Source organism: Gymnoscopelus braueri (genome assembly GCF_963280865.1).
Source record: "Gymnoscopelus braueri genome assembly, chromosome: 23".
In the NCBI taxonomy this organism is placed as follows: Eukaryota; Metazoa; Chordata; class Actinopteri; order Myctophiformes; family Myctophidae; genus Gymnoscopelus; species Gymnoscopelus braueri.
The window spans coordinates 1,161,490-1,183,031 of NC_137625.1; the positions used below are offsets into that span (position 1 = coordinate 1,161,490).

The window sequence follows — 21,542 nt, forward strand, 5'->3', positions numbered from 1 at the left end:
AAAACGATTCGATGCAAAGTCAAACGATATGATATGTTGCCAGTTTACATTTTGATATACTTTGATTGTTGAAATGAAAATCGGTGCGTCGATGCAGTTACTGTAACAATTATTACACACCCCATGAAGCCTTGAATTAATGGAGATTTCGCATTCCTGAGCCAATAATTTGATGACTGGCGGAGTCTCCAGTGACTTTCAGAGTCTCCATTGAGTATATAACGCTGGTCAGTGCTATAGGGCGTCGCAGTGAGGTGGCGGAAGTAACTGTCACATTGGTTTCCACCATCTGGGGATTTCAGAGAAGTCCCGGGTTTGATTCCCGGGCTTTACACACACCTCCTCTACCGCGCGTAAAGGAATGTGTGGCAGGCCGCCCAGAGGTCAGAACCGTGCCATTTTCAGACACTAGTGGACGCTGGACAGGAGACGGCTCTTCGTGTCAGCACTTGTGACACACGCACGCTTTCTGTGACAGGACACCACAGGGACAGTGTGTCCACCCACCACATGTAGAAATGGTGGCTTCTTGACTAAATTGAGCGCACTCTTTGGGCCCCCTGTTGACCCACTGCTTACTTTGTTTATTAATTAAATAAGCCAAAGATAAGCTAGACGATCCACACAGTCTGTGTCTGATCTGATGGTTTTATTTTCAGCATTGGAAGATTTGATTTATTGTTATTTATCTTGTTAAGCAAATCAAGACTGTGTTTCATTAATATGAACTTCAACTTTATCACCACTTCAGGAGCCATTAGTGTTTCACATGTTGAGTAGGTGAACTAAGCTTATAAATTGTTACAAATTGTTACAGTATCTAGCTAGTAACTTATTGAAATGTTTTGAAATATATTAGAAACAATAAAGTAAAGTACTTTTTACATGAACCACGTGAACCCCAGCATCCCATATAGTCCATATTTTGGGGGTAACGTTCGCCGGCAATAGCCGATCTACAGTACAAGCTATTTCCGGCCTACCTAAAAAAAAGTCCATTACCATTACTTTTCTACGACGCGTTGTGAGTGAGCTTGTAGATCGTCTATTTTCAGCACACAGCTGAGTTTTTTCAGGATATCTGCCTTCTTCTGCTTCTCAACAGCCTTCATTGCATCCCTGAGATGCTTATAGGGATTGTGAATAAGCCAAAGATAGGCTACAAGTACATCCACACGCAGTCTTTGTCTGCTTTTATTTTTCAGCACTGGAATATTTCTTATTATTATTTATCTCTTTAACAAATCAAGACTGTACTTCATTAATATGAACTTCTGTTCTGTTCTGTTCTGTTCTGTTCAATCAATAAATAAATACATAAATACATAAATACATAAATACATAAATAAAGTAAATAAAGTAAATCTCCAATTAAGCATCTCTCTTCTTTTTTTTCCCCCTTTATGAAAATACTGCTCTTTGGTGAGCTTGCTTTGAAAACAAAAACCTGGCAACCCAGCACGTCCACCCTCTAAACCCAGTCGTGTAAAAACTTGACTCGACTTAATTTTTTCCTACCAGTTTACAACACATTATGGGGAACAAAGAGACAACACGAGACACAATAATAATAATAATATAATTACATATATATTCACACAGTTTATCCTACAACTATATTATTGCGACCATTACTTATGTCATTTTCCCGAGATCAATTCTGCAGTTCCACCATGTTCCAGTTTCAGTCGGACCGTTATGACAGACGCACCACTCCTCCATGTAGTGAGAATTGAACTCGTTGTTTATTTCCTTTAAACTCATTTAGTCAACATGGGAGAACAGCTCAGAGTGTAAGTATTCATATTCATATTAAATACATAAAGTAGCCTTAGATCAAGACTCTCGTAGATTTTTTTTTTTTTTTTATCGATTTTGATATATATTTTTTATATCTACGAGAGCTTTAGCTCCACCCCCCCAGTTTGTCCTGGAATGTCACCATTAAAGCCCGTATTTCTCCAAACATGTACAAATGTAAAATATAAGGTGTTTACCCGCTTGTCCCGAATGTTAATTAGGTATACGGCGTGTTTATGTCATGTATTAGTTCATATGATTCAATAAATAAGTGTTTTAATCCCGTCTGTGGCCAAACCCCCTCGTTTACTTCCTGTTTACATTGAGTGCAATTCTGGCTTTTACCAGATGCGCCCCCTCACTATCGCCCATTGGGAACTTCCCACAGAATCGGCCACAGACGGGATTAAAACACCTTTTAATTGAATAATATGGACTAGTACATTACACAAACACTCCGGACACTTAGTTAACATTTGGGGCAAGCGGGTAAGCACCTTATATTTAACATTTGTACATGTTTGGAGAAATACGGGCTTTACTGGTGATGTTCCAGGGCAATCTGGGGAGGTGGAGCTAAGACTCAAGCAAAAGTCAGACTCGATCAGATACAGATCTACGATAGTCCTGATCTATAAGGCCATACATAAATATACTTTAGGTGTTCCTGAACACCACCAAAGCATTCGCAATAATCAGTGGTGGAAGAAGTACTCAGATATTTTACTTTAAGTAAAAGTAGCAATAGGCCTACCACAATGTAGAAATACTCTGTTACAAGTAGGTCTGGGTTCAAAATGTTACTTGAGTAAAAGTACAAAAGTATTGGCATCAAAATATACTTAAAGTACCAAAAGTAAAAGGACTAAAATGTTTGAAAATAGCAGATCTTGTAGATATTGTAGATCTGCTATTTTCAAATAGTCTATGTATAAAACAGGTCTAAAGTGGTTAATGTATGTTACATAGCAACCTAGAGAAAACTATCTTACGAAACCGTGTGTGTGTGTGTGTGTGTGTGTGTGTGTGTGTGTGTGTGTGTGTGTGTGTGTGTGTGTGTGTGTGTGTGTGTGTGTGTGTGTGTGTGTGTGTGTGTGTGTGTGTGTGTGTGTGTGTGTGTGTGTGTGTGTGTGTGTTCTCCTCCAAATAGGGGTGCTAGGGTCCAGGTGGCAAAAAAAAAAACAGTTCATTCCTATCACACAAAGATTTGGTGACCCCACCTGTGATGACCCCCTAGGGGTCCCGGACAATGTGGGGTCCCGGACCCCTGTGCACACATGTGTCTGCCTTCAGTGCCTTTGTTGAATGCTTAATTGATTGATTGATTACTTAATTAACGGTTTCCGAAAAATAAAAGCACAGGAAAGTACAGTTCAATACAAGGTCTGCTAAGAGGATTTTAGACCCACGAAAGCCTATGGCTTGTTTCCATTGGGGTCCTTTGTACTCAATTCTGAGCCAAATCTGGGTTGAACGCAGGGGTCATCAATGTGTCCGTACGCAAGACTTGGCCTTGTCCGAGGCAAATGTTTGATTTAGTTTTTACATAACGTTATAATGTTCTTATTTTGATCATAAGACCCAATTACTGAATGTCAGTCTCCAGGGTTTCTTCAGAATATGTATGACATGTAGGGCTCTCACTGTCACTATTACAAATTTAAGTTGATGATTAATTGTAACTCAAATAATTGAGATTAACGATTTAATTGTGTGTTTGACATTGAACATATGAATACAAATTGTATTTATATTTGCCTTTTATGCTTCGTAATAAAAAATGGCAGATATGACACATAACTTAAATATTCAAATAAATTATTGACACATTTAATACATTTAAAAAATGTAGAAATAGCTGATCTACAAGCTCACAACACGTCACAAAGTGACGAGTTGTGAGCTTGTAGATCAGCTATTTGTGCTTTTTTTAGCATTTGAAAATGTGTGAAATTGTTTCAACATGTAAACGATTATGCAAACATATTTGCGATTAATATCTCAAATAATTGCGATTAAATGATTATGTAATACTTGTGACAGGCCTAATGACATGACACTGATTTACTGTGACACTGTGGCACATTAGGAGTCCACTAGTACAGTGCTTATCAAACTTGTTTCTTATTTGCAAGGACACCCATAACCCTGAGAGTTACAAACCTGTACAAAAGGGTCCATTTGGAATCTCCTCAAGGAAGGTCCGTCGACCCATTTTGAGAACGACTGCATTAATACATTTAAGGCTCTTTATGTGTTTTCAGTATTATTGTCCGCTCACATGATTAGTGGAGCTCCCTCTGGTGGTGTGATCGTGGAATGTCATTGATGTTTTTGAAGTAGTTTGACATGACTTTGTGTGTTGCTGGTGTTGCAGGTTGGCCTGTGGTGATGTAGAAGTAGTTTGACATGACTTTGTGTGTTGCTGGTGTTGCAGGTTGGCCTGTGGTGATGTAGAAGTAGTTTGACATGACTTTGTGTGTTGCTTGTGTTGCAGGTTGGCCTGTGGTGATGTAGAAGTAGTTTGACATGACTTTGTGTGTTGCTTGTGTTGCAGGTTGGCCTGTGGTGATGTAGAAGGCAGAGTGAACGCTCTGTTCAACAGAGTACGGACCATTCAGAAGAAGAGCGGACAGTTTGACGTAAGACCATCGTTATTTAAACACATAAACACACCTGAGTCGTGAATATTTATGTAAAGAATGATGTCTTCTATATATATAAAGGATTTGGGGACGACAGGACTCTTTCATCTTCATGAATCCATTAAGACCGGGAACGCATCGGTGTCATTTTAAGGCTATTCAAAAATAGCAGATCTACAAGCCCATAGCGTGGCACCGAGTGCTTGTACTATGAGCTTGTAGATCTGCAATTCTTTTTTAAATCGTGGAAAATGTGTGCAAATCTTTGAATATATATATATTCTTAACTTTTTTTACTCAAATCTTTGCTTCTGGGGGTTCCTGGAACAACATATTTTGAGATGGGGGTCCAGTGGTTCACAGCCAAATACATATCATTGTTGGGGGTCCTTGACATGAAAAAGTTTGAGAACCACTGATATTATAGCAACAAAGGATAGGATTTAGAAGACATAGAATCCTAGAAGCAAAGATTTGAGTCACCGACGCTTAAAAAAAATATATATATATATATATTGTGTGAAGGCTGGGTGTTTGTTCCTGCTGATATGAGTGTGTATGTATCAGTGGTTCTCAAACCTTTTCATGTCAAGGACCCCCAAAATGATATGTATTTGGCCGTGGACCCCCATCTCAAAATATTTTGTTCCAGGGACCCCCCAGAAGCAAAGATTTACAAATAGAGTTACAAATGTTTGCTTTAAAAAAAAATATATATATATATATATATATATATATATATATTCAAAGATTTGCACAAATTCTCACGATTTTTCAAAAATAGCAGATCTACAAGCTCATAGCGCGGCACTCTGTGCCGCGCTATGAGCTTGTAGATCTGCTATTTTTGAATAGCCAAAGTATAAAATATGGATAAAGGCGTTAAAATGATTGTGACGTTAACTGATTGCTTGGAACCCCACTTTGAGAACCCATGTGTATATATTATGGTTTCAGCTGCTGCTGTGTGTTGGAGAGTTCTTTGGAACGACGCCAGAGGCTGAAGCAGAATGGAAGGAGTACAAATCTGGAGCCAAGAAAGGTATTCTAACAGAGATAAATAAACTACAGTATTTCTAATGTATTCTAACAGAGATAAATAAACTACAGTATGTCTAAGGTATTCTAACAGAGATAAATAAACTACAGTATGTCTAATGTATTCTAACAGAGATAAATAAACTACAGTATGTCTAATGTATTCTAACAGAGATAAATAAACTACAGTATGTCTAATGTATTCTAACAGAGATAAATAAACTACAGTATGTCTAATGTATTCTAACAGAGATAAATAAACTACAGTATGTCTAAGGTATTCTAACGGAGATAAATAAACTACAGTATGTCTAATGTATTCTAACAGAGATAAATAAACTACAGTATGTCTAATGTATTCTAACAGAGATAAATAAACTACAGTATGTCTAATGTATTCTAACAGAGATAAATAAACTACAGTATGTCTAATGTATTCTAACAGAGATAAATAAACTACAGTATGTCTAATGAGATATCCTACAAGAGCTTCAAGAGGCCTGTGCCCTAGGCTTGGCCTCTAGATTTACTGATCTTGTTTACTTAAGTAAAAGTATCAATACTGCAATGTTGAAATACTCTGTTACAAGCAGGGGTCATCAATATGTCCGTATACGGACATACTGTAATGTGTCCGTGGCAAATTTTAGATTACCTTTTTTTACACACCATTATAATGTTCTTATTTTAATCATAAGCACCTAATTACTGAATGTCAAGTCTCCAGGTCTTCCTCAGAATATGTATGACACTGATTTACTTTGACACTATGGCACATTAGGAGTCCACGAGCACCTTGGTTCTCAAAGTGGGGTCCGGGGACCCCCAGGGGTCCTTGAGGGAGTTCCAGGGGGTCCCCAGCTAAATGATTTTATGAACCAAATGGACCCTTACAGGTCTGTAACTCTGAGAGTGTACACATGGAACCAAATGGACCCTAACGGGTCCATTTGGTTCCATGTGTACACTCTCAGAGTTAAATTAACACTGATTTTACTATTTAAATTGGGGTCCCAGAGATAGAAATGATGCCATTAAATGGGGGTCTGTAGCCATAATGCATATCAAACTGGGGGTCCTTGAAATTAAAATGGTTGAGAATCACTGCTAGAGCCGTACAAATCTTCTCTTAATGGGGGTCCCTGGCATATCTTTTCAAATAGGGGTCCGCGGGATAATAGGTGTCAATTTGGGGGTCAATTTGGGGGTCCTTGACATGAAAAGGTTTGAGAACCACTGCACTAGCAGTTCTCAAATGTCCCCCTTAACTCTGAGAGTGTACACATGGAACCAAATGGACCCTTACAGGTCTGTAACTCTGAGAGTGTACAAATGGAACCAAATGGACCCTTACAGGTCTGTAACTCTGAGAGTGTACAAATGGAACCAAATGAACCCTTACAGGTCTGTAACTCTGAGAGTGTACAAATGGAACCAAATGAACCCTTACAGGTCTGTAACTCTGAGAGTGTACAAATGGAACCAAATGGACCCGGTTCCAGTTACAAAGATATTATGGTCATTTAGGGCTATCTCTCTATGGGCCCTATCTTGCGCAGCGCCTTACCCCTTATGCCTAAACTTACTAGCCATATTTTACTATTTAGAAAAACATTTTAAACAGTTCAACTAGCCGATTTACATCGACACGTTGTGAGCTTGTAGATCAGCTATTTTAACTATTTTAAAAATATTTTTCGGGCCCTATGTGTTTCTGGTAATATTATTGTATGTCTGTGGCAAAACTCCACAGGCCAGCATGGCGATTACCCCTGGTTACAAGTAAAAGTCCAGAATTCAATATGTACTTGAGGAAAAGTACCAAAAGTAGAAAGTAGTCATTATGCAGAATGTCCCATTTCAAGTTTGCAAATGTGTACAAATCTTTAGAAAATAGCAGATCTACAAGCTCACAATGTGTTGCATCGCGACGGATTGTGAGCTGTTTCAAATGGCCGAAATGTAGGCTATATAGAGCTGAAGTGATTAATGTAGGTTTTATAATAATAATCAAAATCTACAAAGTAACTAAACTAAACTAAGTTTTCAAATAATTGTAGTGGAGTAAAAGTACAATATTTGCCTCTGAGATGTAGTGGAGTAGAAGTAAAAGTACTGAAAATGAAAATAAAAGTTAAAAAAGTATCGGGTCCATTTGGTTTCATTTGTACACTCTCAGAGTTACAGACCTGTAAGGGTCCATTTGGTTCCATGTGCACACTCAGAGTCACAGACCTGTAAGGGTCCATTTGGTTCCATGTGTACACTCAGAGTTACAGACCTGTAAGGGTCATTTGGAACCCTTGAGGGTCCCGGGACCACACTTTGAGAACCACTGGCCTAGATTATTTTTTTAATGACTCTCTAGTATCAGATCAGTATTCGGTATCGACCGATGCGTAAGTTATAGATATCCCTATCGGTATTGGGCAGGTAAACAAATGTTATTCTATTACTAATAACTTTAGTTCATTTACTAGTAGGCTGGCAAAACATTTAGTTCTCTTTACAGTCATTTCATAATAAAATGAATAATCTACACCCTGTTATTAATAATGTGTGTTTATACATGAACCTCAGCACCCATCCACACCTACATCCTGTTATTAATAATGTGTGTTTCTCCATGAACCTCAGCACCCATCCACACCTACATCCTGTTATTAATAATGTGTGTTTATACATGAACCTCAGCACTCATCCACACCTACATCCTGTTATTAATAATGTGTGTTTCTCCATGAACCTCAGCACCCATCCACACCTACATCCTGTTATTAATAATGTGTGTTTCTCCATGAACCTCAGCACCCATCCACACCTACATCCTGTTATTAATAATGTGTGTTTCTCCATGAACCTCAGCACCCATCCACACCTACATCCTGGGAGCAGCCAGCCAGGAGACGCTGAAGTATTTCCCCAGTGCTGATGGCTGTGAGCTGGCTGACAACATCACATACCTGGGTACGTTACTATGACAACAACACCTACACCTACCTGTACGTTACTATGACAACAACACCTACCTGTACGTTACTATGACAACAACACCTACACCTACCTGTACGTTACTATGACAACAACACCTACCTGTACGTTACTATGACAACAACACCTACCTGTACGTTACTATGACGACATCACCTACCTGTACGTTACTATGACAACAACACCTACCTGTACGTTACTATGACAACAACACCTACCTGTACGTTACTATGACGACATCACCTACCTGTACGTTACTATGACAACAACACCTACCTGTACGTTACTATGACGACAACACCTACCTGTACGTTACTATGACGACAACACCTACCTGTACGTTACTATGACAACAACACCTACCTGTACGTTACTATGACGACATCACCTACCTGTACGTTACTATGACGACAACACCTACCTGTACGTTACTATGACGACAACACCTACCTGTAGGTTAAAAAAATCTGGCAAAATCTGGCTGCTGCTCTGAGCAATTAGCAATACTAGACCATACCCGTCGGGGGGGATATGAGCACCCAAAGTGCATCATGGTCCGCTTGTTTCACGGATGTGGCAACACCGGCGCTTGTTGCACGCACATGATTTGGCAACCCGGGAGCCAGCGAACACAAAAACGCTAATAAACAGCTGACATTTGGGGAAAGTGAAAAAACGGGCTTCGGTGTTCCGTGCACATGGTAATGGTCAATGGCTGTGTGCAAATTCAGATCAATTGGGGACAGACAGAGCTTTGTAGAATTATAGGAGGAGGATGATGATGAAAAGGTTTTTTTAATCATTGTTTGATTATTTAGATTTTTGACATTTGTGAATGGATTCATAATCGTCCATGTCAGCATCGCGATTAATCTATGAATGGATTTTATTTTCCACCCCTAAACGTTACTATGACACGTGTGTGTACTATGCTGTGTGTGTATTATGTATTGTATGTATGTGTGTGTGCATGGATGCTTGGGTGTGTTTGTATCCATGCCTGTCTATTTGCTTATGTAACGCCCCGGGATTCGAACCCGGGTCTCCCGCGTGGAAGGCCGACATCTTATCCGCTAGCCTAAAGGGGAATTCCCTCCCCGACTGGAGGAGATATTAAGCTTTGAGCCTTTACTGCTACACTTACTGTATGTTCTATGTACACCACTTAAAGGGATAGTTCACCCCAAAAAATAAACTTTTTCTCTATGGATCAGTCACTCCATGGAGACTTGAATTCATGGATGTTTTTTTAGTTTTTGTCTCATTCCTAAGACAATCATTTGAGACTCTTTGTGTCTCCTACCGGAAACGCTGCCGGTCATCAATTATGGAATTCAAGTCTCGGTGGGGTGAATAATCCATAGAAAAAAAGTCATTTTGGGGGTGAATTATCCCTTTAAATCTATTCACTTCAATGTAAAAAAATAAACGGACAAATAATTCACATTTTTTTCTATAAAAAATCATTAAAAACGCTGGCAGTGGGTGAGTACATTATGAATACATTCTGGCAGTCAATGTGTTAATGGGTTAAATTGTGTGTGTGTGTGTGTGTGTGTGTGTGTGTGTGTGTGTGTGTGTGTGTGTGTGTGTGTGTGTGTGTGTGTGTGTGTGTGTGTGTGTGTGTGTGTGTGTGTGTGTGTGTGTGTGTGTGTGTGTGTGTGTGTGTGTGTGTGTGTGTGTGTGTGTCAGGTCGCAGAGGGGTGTTCAGCGGGGCCTCGGGGCTCCAGATAGCCTACGTCAGCGGGCGCGAGGCCCTCCAGGAGCCGGCCCCCGCCCACTGCTTCACCCCCAAGGACCTGACCTCTCTGGTGACCCCGCTGATCAACTCCAAGTTCAGAGGCGTCGACATCCTGCTGAGCTCCCAGTGGCCCCGAGGGGTGTGGCAGTACGGCAACACCCCGGTACATATACTTACATATTAATGAGAGGGGTGTGGCAGTACGGGAACACCCCGGTACATATACTTACATATTAATGAGAGGGGTGTGGCAGTACGGGAACACCCCGGTACATATACTTACATATTAATGAGAGGGGTGTGGCAGTACGGGAACACCCCGGTACATATACTTACATATTAATGAGAGGGGTGTGGCAGTACGGGAACACCCCGGTACATATACTTACATATTAATGAGAGGGGTGTGGCAGTACGGGAACACCCCGGTACATATACTTACATATTAATGAGAGGGGTGTGGCAGTACGGGAACACCCCGGTACATATACTTACATATTAATGAGAGGGGTGTGGCAGTACGGGAACACCCCGGTACATATACTTACATATTAATGAGAGGGGTGTGGCAGTACGGGAACACCCCGGTACATATACTTACATATTAATGAGAGGGGTGTGGCAGTACGGGAACACCCCGGTACATATACTTACATATTAATGAGAGGGGCGTGGCAGTACGGGAACACCCCGGTACATATACTTACATATTAATGAGAGGGGCGTGGCAGTACGGGAACACCCCGGTACATATACTTACATATTAATGAGAGGGGCGTGGCAGTACGGGAACACCCCGGTACATATACTTACATATTAATGAGAGGGGCGTGGCAGTTCGGGAACACCCCGGTACATGTACTTACATATTAATGAGAGGGGCGTGGCAGTACGGCAACACCCCGGTACATGTACTTACATATTAATGAGAGGGGCGTGGCAGTACGGCAACACCCCGGTACATATACTTACATATTAATGAGAGGGGCGTGGCAGTACGGCAACACCCCGGTACATGTACTTACATATTAATGAGAGGGGCGTGGCAGTACGGGAACACCCCGGTACATATACTTACATATTAATGAGAGGGGCGTGGCAGTACGGGAACACCCCGGTACATATACTTACATATTAATGAGAGGGGCGTGGCAGTACGGGAACACCCCGGTACATATACTTACATATTAATGAGAGGGGCGTGGCAGTACGGCAACACCCCGGTACATATACTTACATATTAATGAGAGGGGCGTGGCAGTACGGGAACACCCCGGTACATATACTTACATATTAATGAGAGGGGCGTGGCAGTACGGCAACACCCCGGTACATATACTTACATATTAATGAGAGGGGCGTGGCAGTACGGGAACACCCCGGTACATATACTTACATATTAATGAGAGGGGCGTGGCAGTACGGGAACACCCCGGTACATATACTTACATATTAATGAGAGGGGCGTGGCAGTACGGGAACACCCCGGTACATATACTTACATATTAATGAGAGGGGCGTGGCAGTACGGCAACACCCCGGTACATATACTTACATATTAATGAGAGGGGCGTGGCAGTACGGGAACACCCCGGTACATATACTTACATATTAATGAGAGGGGCGTGGCAGTACGGCAACACCCCGGTACATATACTTACATATTAATGAGAGGGGCGTGGCAGTACGGCAACACCCCGGTACATATACTTACATATTAATGAGAGGGGCGTGGCAGTACGGGAACACCCCGGTACATATACTTACATATTAATGAGAGGGGCGTGGCAGTACGGGAACACCCCGGTACATATACTTACATATTAATGAGAGGGGTGTGGCAGTACGGGAACAACCCGGTACATATACTTACATATTAATGAGAGGGGTGTGGCAGTACGGGAACAACAAATGACCCCGGCGGTTTGACTCTTGGCTCCTCCCTGACTATATATATATATATATAAAATATAATATAAACGATACAGAGCCTCCCTGACTCGCCGAGGCAGTTTGTTTATTTTTGGAACACAATTCTTATATGAGACGATTCTAAGATGACCCAATGTTATTCTCCATAGAGAAATTACTTTACGACCCAGAGGATGAGCGAGTGACGTCAGGACTTCTGTACTCTATAACTATTAAATATTAACACAGTGGGTGGAAGAAGTACTCTGATATTTTAGAGCTTTGATTAGAAATTGATCATTCTAAATATATCCACATTGACTTACATTGTACGCTATATTGTCTGAATCAACTTTGTTTGTGTTTGTTTACGTGCTAAAAGAGTGACTTTAAGATCTGTTTCACCGTACAATGTAAGTCAATGAGGAGCATATTTTGAATTATCAATTTCTAATCAATGGAGCAATTAACCCAAACCTCAACCAAAGTGGTCTTGCCCTTTAATTTAACCCTGAGAGAGGGTGCAAATGGAACCAAATGTTTTGCACCCTCTCTCGGAGAGTTACAGACCCATAAGGGTCCATACATTTTGTTCCTGTTTATCTGGGGACCCCCGGAGCGCCCTCGTAGTCTGGGACCCCATGTCTTCCTAAAGGAACATCAATGTCAGGCTGAACTTGTCTTTGTGTGTTTTGTGTTTCAGGAGGTGAACACCAAGTTCTGTGGAACAGGCTCCATCGCCCAACTGGCAGACAAGCTGAAGCCGCGCTACCACTTCGCTGCGCTAGAGGGCGCTCACTACGAGAGACTGCCGTACAGGTACATTATAAGTGTGAATTATTTTAGGAACGCTAGTGTCGTTAACTGTAGGAAATGAAGGCTGGACGTTAAGCAATAGGAGCTACCTTTATTCCAACATGTTAGTAATAATAATAATAAACTTTATTTGTATAGCACCTTTCATGACATGAAATGCAGCTCAACGTGCTTTACAGAGCAACAATACAATTACAGTTACAACCAATTTAACAATAAAGCAAAAAAGAAAAGCAAAAGCATAAAACAGACATTAGGGAGAGAGAGAGAGAGGGACAGAGGGAGAGAGAGAGAGCGTAATTCAAACATTAGGTGAAAATACAGTAGCCTACCTTACGATGCTTTAAATGGCAGCCATATTTGTTCCACATCCGCTTTACCCAAACGTCAGTCAGAGAAGGATTGCTTTTTATGACCTGAGTTAGAATCAGATCTGAGGCAAAGCTATAACCTGTGTGTGTGTGTGTGTGTGTGTGTGTGTGTGTGTGTGTGTGTGTGTGTGTGTGTGTGTGTGTGTGTGTGTGTGTGTGTGTGTGTGTGTGTGTGTGTGTGTGTGTGTGTGTGTGTGTGTGTGTGTGTGTGTGTGTGTGTGTGTGTGTGTGCACGTGCGTGTCTCTTTCCTCAGAAACCACATGGTCCTCCAGGAGAACGCTCAGCACGTTAGCCGCTTCATCGCCCTGGCAACCGTCAACAACCCTGCCAAGAAGAAGGTGTGTGTGTGTGTGTGTTTAAGTTGGAGAAGTGCACAGTGCAATTAAAATGTTCCACGGCCATTGGATGGATAGATTATGTTCAGTGTCTGTTAGTATAGGACAACATGACAGTTCTGTTATATTATTGGGTTTATTCTCTTCCAGGCCTGTAAAAGGTTTGGAATTGATTGAAAATGCTTGGCTAATAGTGATGCACGGGTGTTGAACCGCGGGGCGGGTGGACGGTTTACAGATTACGACGCAATTATCGCCGGGCGGGCGAAGCGGGTCAACCCACGGAAGAAAACACACGGAGGAAAACCCCCCCCACCAAAACACACTCTCTCTCTCTCTCTCTCTCTCTTCCTCCCTCTGTCCCCCTCTCTCTCTAACCTGACTTTGTCAAATGGAAGAAGCTTGCGACACACATTTTGTTTCACAGCCTACTTCCATCTGAGCATAGACATATAAAGGTAGACGCCTCCTCCGGCTCTGAGGCGTCTGTATCTCGGGCGCGCACTAGCTTCGGTAGGCCTCGGGCGCGCACTAGCTTCGGTAGGCCTCTGATTGGCCTACCGAACGTCCCCTTCTGTGACGCGCGCGACTGAGGGCGGAAGCTATACAAGGGTATTGCGATACAGGTTGCTCCAACGAACTGGCAGAGGCCAATGAGGTGTCTAGGTTTCTATATCTATAGACCAATGAGGTGTCTAGGTTTCTATATCTATGCATCTGAGACTCCGGTAGCAGAATCAATGCCAGACGGCGTTTAATTTTGTCAAGATACTCGGCAGGTGATTGGATGATCCCGCCCCTAGCAGCCGCTGATTGGTTCGTACACGCAGAGACCGGGCAGCTTAACTCCCTGAAAGATTCCAGAATCCAGATCAGGGTGTGTATTGTGAAACTCAATACCGCCCTCATCTGGCTGAGTCAGGTTACTCTCTCTCTCTCTCTCTCTCTCTCTCTCTGAAAAGCAATTAAAAGGACTTGCTTGTGTGTGTGTGTTTTATTCTTCTTGGCGGGTTGCGGGGCGGGCTGGGTCGTTGATTTATATTCATTTTAGCGGGACGGGTTGGGCTCCCGTGTGGGGCAGGTTATGAAAAACCTGACCCGTGCATCACTATTGGCTATGTATTGTTTTTGCTTCATAAAAACATGTCTAACATTATGCAAAATATGTAACATGATAAAATGAGCCTTGTAATCAGTGTTCATTTTGACACAAAATTCTGATTTAGTCTTTTGAATAACATTTAGTTTTAGTCCTATTATAGTCTTCTGACATTGTTTAGTCTTAGTCTAGAAAATGAACACTGCTTGTACTCCGGTGTGGTGTGCCCTAGGATAGGATAGATAGGATAGGATAGGATAGATAGGATAGGATAGATAGGATAGGATAGATAGGATAGATAGGATAGATAGGATAGGATAGGATAGATAGGATAGGATAGGATAGGATAGGATAGGATAGATAGATAGATAGATAGGATGGATAGGATAGATAGGATAGGATAGATAGGATAGATAGGATAGATAGGATAGGATAGGATAGGATAGATAGGATAGGATAGATAGGATAGATAGGATAGGATAGGATAGATAGGATAGATAGGATAGGATAGATAGGATAGATAGGATAGGATAGATAGGATAGGATAGGATAGGATAGATAGGATAGATAGGATAGATAGGATAGGATAGGATAGGATAGATAGGATAGATAGGATAGATAGGATGGGATAGATAGGATGGGATAGGATGGGATAGGATAGGATAGGATAAGATAGGATAGGATAGGATAGGATAGGATAGGATAGGATAGATAGGATAGGTGACGTAGGAAAACTGTGGCACGGAATATGGAATGGGATTCTCTGTGTCTACTGCATGTCAGTGTTGATTTTCGTCGACTAAACTATGACGAAAAATGTCTATAAAATATAATATAAAAACTAAGCTATTGTGACTAAAACTAAGACTAAATATATTGACCGTTTCGTCAACAAATAAAAACTAGACTAAAATGTTAGTGAGGGATCTAGTGGAGAAGAGATCCAGTAGAACTAAAAGACAAGTCATTTTATGTTTGGTTGCGCTCGGGTGTAACGCTCTGAAAATAGCCGATCTACAAGCGTCGCGCTGCGACACGTTGTGAGCTTGTAGATCTGCTATTTTCAGCATGCAACCAAGTGTTAAATCAGCCATTACGACGCCATCAAGGCACCGCCAACACATCTTTTAGTCGACTAAATCAACTGTAGATTTATCTTATGATACTTAGATCACACACACACACACACACACACACACACACACACACACACACACACACACACACACACACACACACACACACACACACACACACACACACACACATATATACCGTATATCTAGGTGTGCCCTGGGATCTTGTGGTTATGCCAGGTGTGCCTTAGCACCAAAAAGGTTGACAAACACTGTCTTAGTCGACTAAAACTAGACTAAAACTAAAACATATCAGATGGCTGTCTAAAATGATGACTAAAACTAAACGGAATTTTATTCAAAAGACTAAAACTAAATCAAAAATTGCTTTCAAAATCAACACTGCTGCATGTGTAGACACCAAGGTTTACCAATCTATATTCTATGCTTCAGGTTTTCACCCTAACTGTTGGGGCATAGCACATACAACCCTAAGAGTTTAATATTGTGCCGTATGATTGCTATATAGGCCTGGAAATGGTCTAGAATAATATGGAAAAGAAGGTTTGATAGTTGTTTTTTGAAAGAGATTGTATGCGTTGTAAGCATGAATACACACAGCTCAATTAATTACATACACTATCTTTAATTTATAGTCTTCCTCTTCCATGTTTGTGTGTGTGTGTGTGTGTGTGTGTGTGTGTGTGTGTGTGTGTGTGTGTGTGTGTGTGTGTGTGTGTGTGTGTGTGTGTGTGTGTGTGTGTGTGTGTGTGTGTGTGTGTGTGTGTGTGTGTGTGTGTGTGTGTGTGTGTGTGTGTGTGTGTGTGTATTATATAATGTATTGTGTTGTTCCTCCAGTACCTGTATGCGTTCAGCATGGTTCCCATGAAGCACATGGAAGCATCAGATCTGGTCAAACAGCCTCAGGACGTCACAGAGAACCCGTACAGACGCAGCGGGAAAGACAAGGGGGAGCAACGCAAAGACGCCTTTGATCTGTCTGCAGAGGAGGAGGTATGGACACCATGTTTACCATGGTTTTATCCTTTGACAGCGTGGTGGCGTGGGGGGCGTGGGGGGTCTCTCTACTGTATCTATGTACCTGCAAAAGTAGACCAATCACAGCGCAGCTCACGCTGCCTCGTGCATACAGTAAACCTCACAGGTCAGCTGGCACTGCAGTTCTCAACGGGGCCTGAAAATTAAGGCCCGGTCCTAACCGGGTCCTACGAACAATTACCATATTTTTAGGCCCAAAACCCCCCAAAACCCAGAAAGGTTATTTTGTGCTTAACACATTCCCTGCCAAGAACATAGATCAGATCGTCCTTTCAGATCCAACCGTTGACCGCAATTGAACTACGTCCATTCAAAGAATGCACTGCTAAAAACACGGCTGTTTCAACAAGCATTAGTGGAAAAAATCTCCAGTTTCTTCTCCAGGTGTGACATGTGTCTGCTGTTTAGTTTCCTGAGTTTAATTCTACAGTTTGGGGTTTTGTTTCTTTTTCACCATTTAAATGCTTCTAGGTGTGTTTTTTTATTTCTGTTGTATGTAAAGCACTTTCTGTTCTCTCTGTGAGAAGTGCCATACATACAAATACCATTTATTTACTTACTTGTCGCACAAAGACGAAAAATGTACTCTTGTCCCAGTGGTCTCAAGTACTGTACATATGTACAATATATGATATATATATCTCAGGACGTATCCTGATATATATATAATATACAAGATTTTGATTATTATTAGAAAACATACATTAACCACTTCAGCCCTATATACATTTCGGCCATTTGAAAATAGCAGATCTACAAGCTCACAATGCGACGCATTGTGAGCTTGTAGATCTGCTATTTTCAAATGATCTTTTATACATTTTGAAAACTTGAAATGGGACATTCTGCACAATGAGTACTTTTAAGTACATTTTGATGCCAATACTTTTCTACTTTTACTCAAGTAAATTCTTAATACCAGACGTTTACCTGAGTATTTCTACATTGCCGTTTTGATACTTTTACTTAAGTAAAACATTTTAATACTTTTTTTCCCACCTCTGTCCCTCAGCCAGCCTCTCAGTTCTTCTTTGACCTGGGCAAGAAGCAGGGCGGGGGTCCGGGGGGGCGTGGCCGGAAGAGACCCTCGGACGGAGACAGACATCAGCAGCAGGGACAGCAGATTGACGGAGAGAGACGCGGCCAGGGACAGTTTGACGGAGACAGACAACACAAACAGCCACGCCGACCCCGTGAGTTACTCTGCTTCATTCATACTGATCTTCTTCTTTTTTTAATTTAGAGTAGCCAATTATTTTTTACCCCTTTTTATCCCCAATGTAGTCGTCATGCCAATTAACTCCTCCCCCACACATGTCTGTGTTGTCACTGCTGTCATATCTAGACCCTCCAGAAAAACTTTTTTTTTGCAATTTTATAAGGTGAAATATGCGGAAAGTTGTGAAATATGCGGAAATGTGCGATGCGATGCGCATATTATGCGATGGGATGCTGCCTTTTTGAAAAAACATTACCCCCGCATAATTATTCTCCATTATGCTGATTATGCGGTAAATTATGCGATCGCATAATCGCATTTTTCTGGAGGGTCTAGATATCCTACTGAGTCACCTACCAGTGAGGAGCCCCCACCAGGAGGACGTAGGGCAGTGAGGAGCCCCCACCAGGAGGACGTAGGGCAGTGAGGAGCCCCCACCAGGAGGACGTAGAGCAGTGAGGAGCCCCCACCAGGAAGACGTAGGGCAGTGAGGAGCCCCCACCAGGAGGACGTAGAGCAGTGAGGAGCCCCCACCAGGAGGACGTAGAGCAGTGAGGAGCCCCCACCAGGAGGACATAGGGCAGTGAGGAGCCCCCACCAGGAGGACATAGGGCAGTGAGGAGCCCCCACCAGGAGGACGTAGAGCAGTGAGGAGCCCCCACCAGGAGGACGTAGAGCAGTGAGGAGCCCCCACCAGGAGGACGTAGAGCAGTGAGGAGCCCCCACCAGGAGGACGTAGAGCAGTGAGGAGCCCCCACCAGGAGGACGTAGAGCAGTGAGGAGCCCCCACCAGGAGGACATAGGGCAGTGAGGAGCCCCCACCAGGAGGACATAGGGCAGTGAGGAGCCCCCACCAGGAGGACGTAGAGCAGTGAGGAGCCCCCACCAGGAGGACGTAGAGCAGTGAGGAGCCCCCACCAGGAGGACGTAGGGCAGTGAGGAGCCCCCACCAGGAAGACGTAGGGCAGTGAGGAGCCCCCACCAGGAGGACGTAGGGCAGTGATGAGCCCCCACCAGGAGGACGTAGAGCAGTGAGGAGCCCCCACCAGGAGGACGTAGGGCAGTGATGAGCCCCCACCAGGAGGACGTAGAGCAGTGAGGAGCCCCCACCAGGAGGACGTAGGGCAGTGAGGAGCCCCCACCAGGAGGACGTAGGGCAGTGATGAGCCCCCACCAGGAGGACGTAGGGCAGTGATGAGCCCCCACCAGGAGGACGTAGGGCAGTGAGGAGCCCCCACCAGGAGGACGTAGGGCAGTGATGAGCCCCCACCAGGAGGACGTAGGGCAGTGAGGAGCCCCCACCAGGAAGACGTAGGGCAGTGAGGAGCCCCCACCAGGAGGACGTAGGGCAGTGAGGAGCCCCCACCAGGAGGACGTAGGGCAGTGAGGAGCCCCCACCAGGAGGACGTAGGGCAGTGAGGAGCCCCCACCAGGAGGACGTAGAGCAGTGAGGAGCCCCCACCAGGAGGACGTAGAGCAGTGAGGAGCCCCCACCAGGAGGACGTAGAGCAGTGAGGAGCCCCCACCAGGAGGACGTAGGGCAGTGAGGAGCCCCCACCAGGAGGACGTAGAGCAGTGAGGAGCCCCCACCAGGAGGACGTAGAGCAGTGAGGAGCCCCCACCAGGAGGACGTAGAGCAGTGAGGAGCCCCCACCAGGAGGACGTAGAGCAGTGAGGAGCCCCCACCAGGAGGACGTAGGGCAGTGAGGAGCCCCCACCAGGAAGACGTAGGGCAGTGAGGAGCCCCCACCAGGAGGACGTAGGGCAGTGAGGAGCCCCCACCAGGAGGACGTAGAGCAGTGAGGAGCCCCCACCAGGAGGACGTAGAGCAGTGAGGAGCCCCCACCAGGAGGACGTAGAGCAGTGAGGAGCCCCCACCAGGAGGACGTAGGGCAGTGAGGAGCCCCCACCAGGAAGACGTAGGGCAGTGAGGAGCCCCCACCAGGAGGACGTAGGGCAGTGAGGAGCCCCCACCAGGAGGACGTAGAGCAGTGAGGAGCCCCCACCAGGAGGACGTAGAGCAGTGAGGAGCCCCCACCAGGAGGACGTAGAGCAGTGAGGAGCCCCCACCAGGAGGACGTAGAGCAGTGAGGAGCCCCCACCAGGAGGACATAGGGCAGTGAGGAGCCCCCACCAGGAGGACATAGGGCAGTGAGGAGCCCCCACCAGGAGGACGTAGAGCAGTGAGGAGCCCCCACCAGGAGGACGTAGAGCAGTGAGGAGCCCCCACCAGGAGGACGTAGGGCAGTGAGGAGCCCCCACCAGGAAGACGTAGGGCAGTGAGGAGCCCCCACCAGGAGGACGTAGGGCAGTGATGAGCCCCCACCAGGAGGACGTAGGGCAGTGAGGAGCCCCCACCAGGAGGACGTAGAGCAGTGAGGAGCCCCCACCAGGAGGACGTAGAGCAGTGAGGAGCCCCCACCAGGAGGACGTAGAGCAGTGAGGAGCCCCCACCAGGAGGACGTAGAGCAGTGAGGAGCCCCCACCAGGAGGACGTAGGGCAGTGAGGAGCCCCCACCAGGAGGACGTAGGGCAGTGAGGAGCCCCCACCAGGAGGACGTAGAGCAGTGAGGAGCCCCCACCAGGAGGACGTAGAGCAGTGAGGAGCCCCCACCAGGAGGACGTAGGGCAGTGAGGAGCCCCCACCAGGAGGACGTAGAGCAGTGAGGAGCCCCCACCAGGAGGACGTAGAGCAGTGAGGAGCCCCCACCAGGAGGACGTAGGGCAGTGAGGAGCCCCCACCAGGAAGACGTAGGGCAGTGAGGAGCCCCCACCAGGAGGACGTAGGGCAGTGATGAGCCCCCACCAGGAGGACGTAGGGCAGTGAGGAGCCCCCACCAGGAGGACGTAGAGCAGTGAGGAGCCCCCACCAGGAAGACGTAGGGCAGTGAGGAGCCCCCACCAGGAGGACGTAGGGCAGTGATGAGCCCCCACCAGGAGGACGTAGGGCTGTGAGGAGCCCCCACCAGGAGGACGTAGGGCAGTGAGGAGCCCCCACCAGGAGGACGTAGAGCAGTGAGGAGCCCCCACCAGGAGGACGTAGGGCAGTGAGGAGCCCCCACCAGGAGGACGTAGAGCAGTGAGGAGCCCCCACCAGGAGGACGTAGGGCAGTGAGGAGCCCCCACCAGGAGGACGTAGGGCAGTGAGGAGCCCCCACCAGGAGGACGTAGAGCAGTGAGGAGCCCCCACCAGGAGGGCGTAGGGCAGTGAGGAGCCCCCACCAGGAGGACGTAGGGCTGTGAGGAGCCCCCACCAGGAGGACGTAGGGCTGTGAGGAGCCCCCACCAGGAGGACATAGGGCAGTGAGGAGCCCCCACCAGGAGGACGTAGAGCACGTAGAGCATAGAGACTTGAATTCATGGATATGTTTTAGTTTTTGTCTCATTCCTAAGACAATAATTTGATGACCAGCGGTTCCGGTAGGAGACACAAAGGAGTC

The 21,542-nt window shown here is 44.9% G+C and overlaps 1 protein-coding gene across 1 annotated transcript in view; it reads left to right on the top strand.

The window, feature by feature from the left end:
• The first annotated feature begins 1,703 nt into the window (after positions 1-1,703).
• Positions 1,704-21,542, top strand: part of cwf19l1 (CWF19 like cell cycle control factor 1) — a 26,722-nt gene continuing 6,883 nt past the window's right edge. Inside the window, 9 exon segments of the mRNA XM_080420992.1 lie at positions 1,704-1,793; positions 4,358-4,442; positions 5,403-5,487; positions 8,349-8,450; positions 10,167-10,378; positions 12,830-12,945; positions 13,568-13,652; positions 16,683-16,838; positions 17,896-18,076. Coding sequence (XP_080277118.1) covers positions 1,774-1,793; positions 4,358-4,442; positions 5,403-5,487; positions 8,349-8,450; positions 10,167-10,378; positions 12,830-12,945; positions 13,568-13,652; positions 16,683-16,838; positions 17,896-18,076 — 1,042 coding nt within the window. The 5' untranslated portion in view covers positions 1,704-1,773.